Source organism: Grammomys surdaster, unplaced genomic scaffold (genome assembly GCF_004785775.1).
Source record: "Grammomys surdaster isolate TR1022 unplaced genomic scaffold, NIH_TR_1.0 130, whole genome shotgun sequence".
Lineage (NCBI taxonomy): Eukaryota > Metazoa > Chordata > Mammalia > Rodentia > Muridae > Grammomys > Grammomys surdaster.
In genome coordinates, this window is record NW_021604588.1 from 8196096 (window position 1) to 8208007 (window position 11912).

General features: G+C 40.8%; 1 protein-coding gene and 1 pseudogene across 2 annotated transcripts in view; both read right to left on the reverse strand.

Moving 5' to 3' along the window:
• Positions 1-1099: 1099 nt before the first annotated feature.
• Positions 1100-11912, reverse strand: part of Fmo1 (flavin containing monooxygenase 1) — a 32366-nt gene continuing 21553 nt past the window's right edge. For both annotated transcript variants that reach the window (XM_028757923.1, XM_028757915.1), the window contains 4 exons: positions 8926-9125; positions 6272-6627; positions 5704-5776; positions 1100-1848 (listed from right to left, as the gene is read on the reverse strand). In XM_028757923.1, coding sequence (XP_028613756.1) covers positions 1506-1848; positions 5704-5776; positions 6272-6627; positions 8926-9125 — 972 coding nt within the window. In that variant the 3' untranslated portion in view covers positions 1100-1505. The remainder of the gene's footprint in view (positions 1849-5703; positions 5777-6271; positions 6628-8925; positions 9126-11912) is intronic.
• LOC114614079 lies at positions 3234-4768 on the reverse strand (annotated as a pseudogene).

Below are 11912 nucleotides of genomic sequence, written 5' to 3' on the forward strand. Positions count from 1 at the left end.
TAGGCTGGTCTCAGTGGGGACAGGTTTCTACCGTGAGTATCTGCTACTGAGTGGAATAGCTCAGGAGGAATATTACGAGAACTCTTGGGAGCTAACAGGGTAGATTAAAATGAAATGATCTCTATTTAATTTATCCCAGCACTCACTCTTGCCTGATTCCAAAGTTCCTTTGTTTTCTCATCTTGCAATCTCTGAACCTTTCTTATGAGGCAAGGTTCCATATCTAAGCCTATTAATGAGGTGCAGAAGCCCAAGCATACCTTGACAAAGCCACACACTTACATCCTATGTGACTGCCAGAGGAACTGGCTCTAGTTTGGTCAAATATTGCTTCTGAGATGATTTATTTTGATTTCTTGTTGTGGAAGATATTTCATCTCAATCCAGGGCTTCTACCCTGGCTTTGGCCATTCAGTTCCCAAAGAAAAGACACACAACCTTTATAATTAGCCTTAATCAGCACTAGAGCTGGGACGATATCTAACCTTTATGCTATTGTGTCTAATTCCCTGCCAATAATTCCACTATATAGTTTGCTATGTCTTGTCTGGGCTGCTCTTAACTCCAATTAGCCAACCCACATGGCCATTATTTTAAGATTCTGACCCTATGGTATCTTCTCCTTCCTTCTTCTCATGGTCTTCTCTGACCTCAAGCCTGGGAACCCCAAACCATGTCTACATCTCTTATGCCCAACAATTAGCTATTGGCATCTTTATTTAACCAATAGTTTAAAATCAGTGAGTAAGGTCACATTGTAAGTGCAGATTCTCTCATTCCTGGGAGTAACTCAGCCTTAGGTTACAATACATATCAGAAGATCAAACCTCAATGGTTTCTCTTTTCCTTTTCTTTCCATTAAAGGTATCTTGACTCTGTTCTTCCCCTAATGAATTCTGGTGAATTGGGTTGACTCTTAAGAAGAGGCAGCCCTCATTACTTCCTAAAGCAACATGGTAAAGGACAGTCAGAGCAGGAGGCCTACCTACACTTCCTTGAGAACCCTTTCAGACTCATCCATTTTACTGACTTTACTCATAGCTGTCCATATTGCTTTTTCTTTTCACCCAGCCCACAAAAAACAAGTACAAAAGTCCACTTGGTACATGTAGTCTCTTCCATTTTAATTGTAGTCAACTAATACACAGAGAACTAGTTTAGAGCAGACCAATATTCTGCGAGTTCAGGCTTTTTATTAAGATCTAGGAAAATCTTTTTTTTTTCTCTTTTTGGTGAAAGAATGCTCAGAGTATTCTCTGGGGCAGCTTCTTCCTGCAAAGGGGCCTGGATCCTTCCAACATTTTAAGTGAACAAAATTACTGGGCATTATCTTCTGGCATTAAACCTAACGGAGCTGCAAGTGACCCAGCAATACCAAGGTGCCAGGGAGGTGAGCCGGGAAGGGGAAGGGGTTGGATTTCATTCTTTGGACATGGTTATGATCATGAAGGCAAAGTTGTTACATTAGAGGAGTTGGAACATTATACTCCAGTTAGATTTTTCACTTATAGGAATATCAAGAAAACTGCCACTAGCAAAGCCAGAAAACCAAAGAGTTTAAGCAAAGTTTCAAAGGAAGATGAGGATTCTTGTACGGTTCGCGTTTTGGTGGATTTCACTGTTCGGTCCCACTGGGTCAAGATGGCCTTTCTGGCTCCTTCCCATTTTCCTGGACCAGTCAGGCGGAAATGGTAAGGTGAGCACGGACCGAAGAAGATACTCAGAGCCAGGCGTGGGTCAGTCAGGAGCATGGCTCGAAGATCCGGTTTTGCGTTGAAAGAGGTCAGGAGGTCATCTATGTATGTTATATAATCTGTTTGCAAAGCCTTGCAGTAGCACAAGCCAAACCTTTCCAATAGGAAGAATGGGAAGAGAAGGAACAAGAGTTACAATATAATAATCCTGGAAAACCTTAAGAAGTCTTTGTCCAAAGCAAACCCTGATTGACACCAGATTGGGAATGGCTTGCTGTTTTTTCCATTATGTCCACGGGCATCTACAATGCTTTCTTTCTATTTCATTTGTTGCTTCTTTGGGACAGGGTCTCAAACTATAGCCCAGGCTGGTCTCTCACTGTAATCTTCCTGCCCAGCCTCCCTCCTTTTGAGATGACAGTCCTGAGTCACCATAGGTGGCTTCATTCTTTCTTAAATCTCAATGGTTTCTTTGTTTTTATAATGGGACGAGCCACAAAAATCCACAGTACTGCTACTATTAGTTCTTAGAATCACTGCATGATTTTTGTGATAAGGAGATTCTACTTTATCCACTAGTTCTAATTATTTATCCATTATATAAGAGTCTGATGAAACCAGACTATATTCTAGTCTGAGGATGAAGAGAAAAGAAACCATTAGGGCTAGAGAGATGGCTTAGCAGCTAAGAGTTCTTACTGCTCTTGTAAAGGATCCAAGTTTGGTTCTCAGCACCCACTCATGACTGCCTCAAACTTTCCAGGGAGTCTGATGTTCTGTTGTGGCCTCTGAAGGCTTCTGCATGCAGGAGGTGCAAACACACACACACACACACACACACACACACACACACACACACAAACACACACACACACACACCCTAACCCCCTTTAAGAGAAGAAACATCTATTACGTTTTTATTATTTTGGACCTTAACTCTTAGATAAAGCTAGCACAACGTTTGGAATTTGAGACTTTATGAATAAGACAAGGAAGTTGTTAAAATGGAGTAACTAAAAAAAGGAGCCCTATTCTTTATCCCAGACTGGCCAGAGTTTTGCTATGTATCCTAGATTGACCTCAGACTTGCAGCAATCCTCCTGCAGCAGTCTCTCAATCACTAGGATTACAGGTATGAGCCAATAAATTTGGCTAATTTGTTAGTGTGTGTATACACAGTGTGTACGTTCATATATATGTGGCTGCATTTGTATAACAAGATGCATATCTGCAGGTGTGCACATGTGTGCAGAGGCAAGAGGACACTCGAGGTATTGTTTCTTGCCCTCCCTCCTCCTTTTTAAAACAGAGGCTTTCATTGTTCCTGTAATTGCCAAGTAGGTTAGGCTGGCCAGCCAGTGAGCCCTAGGAGCTGCTTTCTCAGTCCTGGGATTACAAGCGTTTGCCAGCACAGAAGGCTTCCTGGGGACTGAACTCAGGACTTCACGCTGGAAAGTCAGGCTTTATAAACCAAGTCATCCCCCCAGCTCCTATTTTGAAATGCTCTTTTAAAAAATTTCCCCCTAGAATCTTTTAGACTTTTTTTTTTTCAAAGAAATCTTTTTAATTTTTGATCACTGGTAAAACTTTACCCAATAACAGGATGTATTTTAAAAACTTGAATCAATGAAAACATGAATGAAATATGAAATTAAGACTGATTCTGGTGGCCTACTTAAAAAAAAAAAAAGACTGATCAAGACAAAAGAACCACTGGCTCTGAATCTCTTTGAGAATAACAAATATACTAAGTTCAAGAAATACCACTCCCTCCACACTCAAGGAAACAGTGAGTACAGAGTTAATAATCCAGAATTCATGTTCACTTCCCAACTGCCTGACTAGTACAAATTTAGAGTCATGATTCTTTTTGACATTTACAGTTTAGACATATAAGCTCATGTTAAATGACAACTGGTCTGTCAAAAGTACAGGAAAAGAAAGAACAATTATTTAATTAAAACCTTACTATCTTTTGTTTTTGATTATTGTTCATGTTGCCATTCTCTAGCAAAAAGCAGTTTCCATAGCGTCCACCTCAATCTTATTGCTTTGCAGCCATGGCATTCCTTCCCTCCATTAAAAACACGAAGATGAAACAGTCAATCCAGTGATTAAGTGACATGGCTTTCGTGGGGGGAGGGGATTACCAAAGAAAAGGCTATGAGACAAAATGGCAACTTAAACACGTCAGCATACAATGGTTTGAGAGAGAGAGATAGATGAAAGAGAGAAAAACATTATTCTAGACAAATGAAATAGCACTGAAAGCCCATGAGTCAAGCCACAGCCCAAAACCGTGTCCTACGGAGGTTTCCTTTTTTGTTTTGTTTTTTAATAAAACCTCTCCTCAAATATCACTTTTAATCTTCCCCTGATGCGGCCTCATCTTCAGACCCTTCATCTCCAGACTTCTCGAGTGCGGGGCTTGCAGATGTCTTCTTTTCTGGAGGGCTTTCTGCTTCCTCCTCCTCTTCTTTGGGAGAAGGAGTTTTTTCCTTTGATGTCTTTGAAGCTGTGGGGCGACCCACTTTCCCTTTGCCTTTCACTGGACTTGGCTTCACTGTAGCCTTTAGTCTGGGTTTGGGCATTTTCTTTTCTTTTCTCTCAGGTTTGGACTTCTTAACAATCTTTTTATTTTTCTTTTTTGAACTGCCATAATCACTATCATCGTCGTCTTCCATTAAGAAATCTTCATCGCTGCCAGAATTCTCCTGGAATGGCGCCTCATCATCTTCTTCTGGCTCTTCCTCACTGCCAACATCTTCCAAGAGCATCTCTCTCTGCTTAGAAGCCGCTTTAGATGCTGCCTGTCGTTGCTGGCGTACATTTTTATGATCATCTTTTTCATCTTCACTGTCTTCTGCTGAATGAGAATCATCCTTCTTGGTCTTCACATCTTTTTCTTCAGAGTCTTCACTGTCTTCCTGTGAATTTTTTCCAGATCGCCTCTTATTTTTAGCCTCTCGGGGAGATGACCGAATCTTCTTAGCAGGAGGGCCTGAATCTCTCCCATAATCTTCATCTGCATCATCTGATTCCTGAAACTGTGAATAATCAACGACCTTCCTATTTTATATAACCTGGAACTGTCATACTACTTCCCAAACATCAGCAAAGCTTTCACAGAAGACATGGTAATTTGGAGGTGCGGGTTGAAATAGAATGGAAAAAGCAAGCTGGTAGGTAACTCATCCTCCGCAGTTCCACCTCACGAGTCTCTTTTAGACTTTTAAGTGAAGATTGCTTGTCAGACAGTGAAGCAGATAAAGTCAGAGGTATTTTTGTTGCTAGGGAGCCATAGTGGATGATGGCCAGGCGTCTCTTCTTTATTGCCCATGTCCCTTCCTTTCCCTTTGGCACTTGAGTGGGCACGAAAAGCAGAGCACAGTGGCCTGGAGAAGGCCCACTTGGAACGTGAACTGCTTTCAGGGCCATCACAGGACTTCTGTGTCTATTGGAGGACGTCTCCGTGGTAACACAGAAGCAGCCATTGACACATGAGTATGGTTGCATAGCAACAAAACCACGGACAGTCACCCTGGTTTAAATTTTATCTAATTAGCAAGAAATCGTGAAATCTGTACCTTCAACAACTACTTGAAAATGAAAATGAAAAACTGGGTCAGTGGGTCTCTCCCATGGGGCAAGAGCGACTGATTCTTCCTTTAGAGTAACAACTCGGGTGAAATAATGAAGCCAGTAGAGACCTGTTGGGTAAACGGACACTCCCAGGAAGCACACAGTCTGCCTGCTGATTGTGGATAAGGTGTGGGGTAATGTGCCTGGTCTGTGAAGGTTCCTCACACTCGGACTAGAACCTAAACTCTGTTCTAGGAACTTAAAAATGCCTCAATTTAACTGTCTGCCTCGTCTCTCTTTACACAGGCTCTCTTAAGTTTTTCCTCTGTCTCAAACACGTCTCTTTACAGTGTAGACCTAGCTTATTTCCACTTTACCGTTTCATCAATTTCACTATCACTCCTAAGGATACCATTAATTCACTCACCCGCTATGCTTGTTTTTCTTCCGTTCATTAACTTCTCTCATCATGACGCTTGGTGGTGGTAATGTAATTGCACCTAGAAAACAATCGCATTATGATTCTGTGATCTAATTTCAGCTCTAGGCTTTGGCTGATGGGTATGGCTGCTTCCTCATTGTTAGTCTTTCATCTTTCTGGTACCCAGCTACTTACCTGTCGTGCTGCAAAAGTGTTAGCCACCTAAGCTGACTGGTGGTGTGTTCCTGGCATTAACGTTGATGCTGCTGACTGACAAGATGGATATTTGCTCATCTCACTAGTTACTTAATGTGACAGAACCTCAAAGCTGGTTTGATTGACTGATGCCATTTAATTGACTGAACCTTTAATTTTTATTGAACCAGTCGATTCAGTCAAAATAATAGGGAGACATGTATCTTTTAAACCCCTGATTTATCAGTTGTGCTACGATGACATGTCACTGTGCCAGAATAATTCGTATTGAATGGATTCCGGTTTTTAATTTCCACTATTAAGATTCACATGTCAAACAACCACTTAGTAACTGTGCTCAGCTATCTCTCACAGTTACCTTTTAGGACCTGAACAACCCATCGAGCTTGTGTCTCGCCTGTGGGTATCATGGAGCCCAGGGGTTTGATGAGGCCAATCACAGCCAGAGTTGGTTTTGGCAGATGTGCAGGGAAGATGTACTTGTACAGTGATGCCTGGCCATCTTCAACTTTCACTATCGATTCTTCGAGGAAGGGGAAGGCAAAGGTGTATCCAGTGGCAAAGACAATGATGTCAATGGGCTCCTCCTTTGGCGTGTTGTTAAATACGACAGAGTTTTCCTTCACTTCCTTGATGCTGGGCTTGATCAACACTTTTCCAGTGATGATTCGGCCTGGGAGTTCATCATTTAGCACAGGCTCTCTCAGCTGAGTCCTAAACAAATCAGGAGCAGAGAGAGATGGGCAAGTCAACATTGGAGCCCATACTCCCTTTGATTCTTCTCTTTGCTGGACTAGAGCTGCCAGTCTTTGAAAGGAATGAGCGATATCTAAAGGTTATAAAATGTGGCTATCAAAAAGCTCCTGTACAGAGTTACTAAGCAATTTGAGTAGAAAAAAAATATTATTTTGAATATACCTGGATGGGCTATGTTTATTTCACATTGATATTGTTCTAAGGCAAAATATCATGAGTATTGGTTTTAGCTGAGTTATGTCAGTATTTGGTTGGTACTGATCACAATTGAGCACTGCTAGCAAAATTCAGATGAATGGAGAAGGAAACTATTAGTGAGAAGTGTCTTAGAAGGTTTTGTCTTAAGGCCTAGTGACATCTACACGAATGTGCTAATTAAAGTAGTTTGACCATCTCAAAACAAAACAAAACAACAACCTCAAAGCTGAGGAGGCAGTGAGAGCCAGAGGTAGCTTCTCCTTCTCTTGATTTCAGCATTCAGCTACTGCTATCATTCTAGGGATAGCAGATTGCTAAAGGACAATAAGGGAAACTTGGAAGCCCACATCTGGTGAGAATGTTTGACCCTTTATTTAGTTCCCCTTCCTAGAAAATTATTATGTAAGGAAATCATCATTGTGTTCCAAAAGAACAGACAGCATCATCTTTTTATAGCATACCTTTTTCCCAGCAGAGAGAAATACTTTACTGAGTAGTATGAGTTGAACATGTGTATGGATTGTGGTGAATTTTCACAGAAAGAGATAGTCTGGTGAAATGGAAACAGCATGGGAGAAGGAAGTGGTAAGCTTGCTTTTCTTTATATTGTATCTACATAACAGTGCCTGGGCAAGTCAAATGGTTCTTAGGGGCTTTCTTCTGTTCATCTGAAAAATACATATATTGACATTTTGGTTGGATGAAAGGGCATTTGGGAAAGTTGTATGTGGGAACTTTGGAAATGGAAAAAGACTGACTACATCAAAAAGAGTAGGAATTGTACTTCTGTAGTCCTGTCAGCCACCAGCCAGGCTAGATAAAACTACTACGGCAGAAAAGGCTTCTGTGGAAAGAGCCAGAGCTCTAGAAAGACCTAGAGGTAGGAGAGGAAATAAAAACATGGAGACAGAAAAGAGAAAAAAGTGTTAAGAGGAAAGCAAACACAGAGAGACCATGCCTCTGAGGAATGCGGATACTGACACTTTGGTGGAATGAAAAGGCATGTGAGAAAGTATATCTGTGGCAGTTTTAGAGATGGAAAAGGATAGACCACATTAACCATTGTTGACATTGTTGACCACCGTTGTGGTCTTGGGCCACACATCCGTATTGGTCTAAAACAAAATCTGGAGACCAGAGAGGGTGTGCAGTATACCTGGCAATGAATTTTCGTTGTTGTGGTGGCTATTCATGGTTGTCACCTTGACTACATCTAGAATTAACTAAAAACTCAAGTCACTGGGGACTGTTGTGAAGGAATTTTTAGTTAATTGAATTACTTGAGGTGAGAAGACCCATCTTAAATCCAGGCTACATCTTCTTGGGACAGCCTATATAAAGACAGGAATTAAAAAACTCTTTCTTTTTGATTATTTGCCCTTGTTCTGCCTGGCATGCTCAGACCTTCTCTGACAGTAAAGCCTACTTCTTTGGGCTTCTCACATACACTGAAGACTGGCTGAGACATTCAGCTGTGTAGACTGAACAACTTCTGGACAATTTCTGGATTCTTGGCCTTTCTACCGATAGACAGTATGGTTGGACTATCTGGACCAGAGCCTTAAAGGTACTCTAACAAATCTCCTTATATTTGTGTGTGTGTGCGCATACACACGTGTCTATACATATATCATACATATATTCATATATGTACAAATTAAAAATATCAGTTTTGTTCCACTAGAGAATTCTAATACAATTGTCTAAACTTAATGAATGACAAACTGACATTTGTTTCTTGCTAATGGGATAAGGTGTAGGTTTTAACTAAAGGTTAGACTGAAATCAAGAGCTAGGGAAAATGATTAGCTCAAGTAACTTTGTGTCTTAGTTTTTCCATACTAATAGAATATAGTAATACTTACCTCAAAGAGTTGTTGGCAAAGTGAAATACAGAAACTTGTCAACTGAGCACTTGCTAGTTAGCTCCTATTACTGAGTAAACTTGTTTACGAGGGCTTTTTAACGTTCATCACAGCTATTGTCTTGTTTGCAGGAGCTATCAGAAAGGCTAAGACTCCTTCTTCTAATACCCTTCATCAAATTGATTAGGTTTACCTGTCTTCTGGAGCCACACCATAATTCACATGGTTGAACCAGCTGTTCATCTTCTTTGATATCAACCAACTCACAATTGGAGTTGGGAGAAGATTTCTGAGCATGTTCTGAAATCGTGTCATGAATATCATGTCCCATGGGTACCCTGAATCAAAGACTCGGCTGATCACCCATGCCCCTCCGGTGGTGCTGAGGAACACCTAGAATCAACCAAAGAATTTCAAGAGGTGAACCCGATAACATCTACTATTATGAAAATACATACCTGACACTGTAGCCTTGATTCTTCTAATAGTTTTGAGTATACAAAGTATTAAAACATCACAGGCTTTATTATTAAATAATACTCATTATATACTGGGCTTGAGACCCTAGAGCGACTTACATGGAGCTTTAAGTCTCATGCACGATGACAACAGACAGTTGACTGTAATTTTATATAGTCACCAAAGATGTAGACGACAAGAACAGGGCATGGTGGTAATTGGGAGTTGTTGACAAAGATGATCTCAGTACAGGTACTACTTTGACTAGCAGTATGATTCATTAAAGTATTGATTTCAGTATTTCCTTCCTTCCTTCCTTCCTTCCTTCCTTCCTTCCTTCCTTCCTTCCTTCCTTCCTCCCTTCCTTCCTTCCAGCTTCCTCCCAGTCACATTGGATGTTTGACCATTTCCATTTAGCAGCTAGCTGATTAAGCTAAGATAGTAGTGTTTCTATACCCACACAGTAAGTAATTTTCTGAATAATTGTTCAGAAAGTAAAACATTTGGCTGCCAAATCTTTTATTTTGCTGATACAAACAGACTGAACAGATTGTGTTTTCTCCTATGAGATCAGGACAGGAAAGCTACAGCCAATGTTGTTATTTTTGCATAACTTATAACCTCATAGACCAGAGGACAAAGCACGGGAAAGGTGGTAAGAGGCTCTGATGTGTGAGCTACTGGGTGCCTTTGTGTCATAATGTAGAATAGTAGGTGCTAATTCTGCTTTAAACCAAGGGAAACATTTCTTTTTTTAATTCAGAAATGACAAGATAAATGTCAAAGCATGCTTTTTAATTACAGGAATTTCTAGATAATTAGAGAAAGAAACAATGTTAACACACGCAGAGACTAACCCTTCTAAGTTCTATTTCAGGACTTCCTTTCTTTTTATTCAGAACAATGTCATCAAGTTGCTAAGTTCTCTTCAAATCAATTAACTAATGTTTTAGTGAATGGACCATTCATCAATTCATTTTTCTAAAGTAATAGAAGGGGATATCAAAGTTACACACCCCTAATTCTCTTTCTTCATACTTTTTCATAATTATTTATCTGGCATCTGATTCCCTTACAGTTTCATGTTCCATGAGAGTGGATCTTGATTTTGTTGGTTTGGGCCTGGCACAGTGTTTGGGCCTGGTACAGTGTTTGGCATGTTCTGAGTAGGGAAAGGTCACTTTGTACCAAGTGTACATGTATTTTAAAATATAAGGAAAGGTCATTGTGGAAGGATGTGGGTGGATCAGCAAAGAGGAATTAAAGACAAGGAAGTGAAAAAGTCAAAAGCAGCTCTTCAGGAAGAATGCAAATGGTAGATTTGACTCAGATTATGGAGTGCTCTAGGATGTAGGGCTAGTGCATCTATAATTTATTATTTTCTTTTAGACAATGGGAGTCACTAGATTTTTCAAACTGATGCCATGTGAAGGCAGGTGTGTGCAGGTTAGTTTTTATTTTCAACTTGATACAACCCAAGGCACCTGGTAAGAAGAAACCTCAACTAAAGAACTGTCAAAATCCAATTAGTCTGTGGCCAGGTCCGTCTTGGTTGATGATGGATGTGGGAGGTCCCAGCCCATTGTGGGCAGCATCAGCATCCCTGGATGGACAGGTGGGCCTGGGTTGTATAAGAAAGCTGGCTGGGCATGAGCCAGTGAGGTAGTTAGCAGCATTCCTCTATGAGTCCTTCATATCAGTGACTTCTGTCACTGATGGACCTGAAAGCATAAGCCAAATAACCATTCCCTCACCTAAATTGCTTTTGTTTGTGTGTTTATCACAGCATTAGAAAGCAAACTAGCACTGTGGCTCTTCTGAGAGTTTGTTTGTTGGTAGTTTGAGCTTGCATGGTTTGTTAAGAAGGGGAGAGTGGACTGTGTGTGGGTCTGTGAGGATGAAGGGTAGAGTTTCTGAACTCTTAGACTTTGAGTCTTTGAGGCCTGGGTCTGAAGACTGGCTCTGACACCAGGTAGTGGCACGACTTGGCTCCTTACAGCTCTCATTTCTGGTTTACTGTCTGTTGTGAGGGGTATGAGCAGTTTGTTTTGGTGACTGAAGTAACGGATCAAAGAGCATCTAGTACAGTATTTGGCAATGAGTAATCCATATAAATATTAACTGTTTCTATAGTTTTCTTAGGATACAAGGAAGCAGGCTCAGCGTGATGTGGTAGGGACCTGGAAGGACAGTAACTAAAGAAAGAGAAGGGTAGATGAGAGATGTTAGCAAAGAAGAATTGTCAGGCTTGAGGGACCCATGGGACTGAGTGAAGAAAATGTATGACCTGCAGCTCTGGAGGAACAATAAGTGACAAAATAAAATGTTAGAGAAGGTAGTTTTAGAGAAAAGGTGACAACTGTAATTCACAGTAAAGCGTGTGATGGTAAACACTTATCTGGGCACAATTGTGCATGTCTATAGTTGTGGCACTTGAGTAGTAAGGGCAATAGAAGTTCAAGGTCATCATCACCCAGACAGCAAGGTCCAGGGTAGCCTAAACATCATGAGACCTTGTCTCAAAACAATCTATAAGTCCTTTAGAAATCTGTTGTAAGCTGGATCTAGTGACATAATTCCAGCACTCGGGAAGTAGAAGCAGGAGGATACTTACAAACTCAAGGTCAATCTTATCTACATATTGACTGGTAGGCCAGCTAGGGTGACATAGTGAGATGCTGTGAGACCCTGTCCCCAAAAATGTGTTTTCTGCTGGGCATG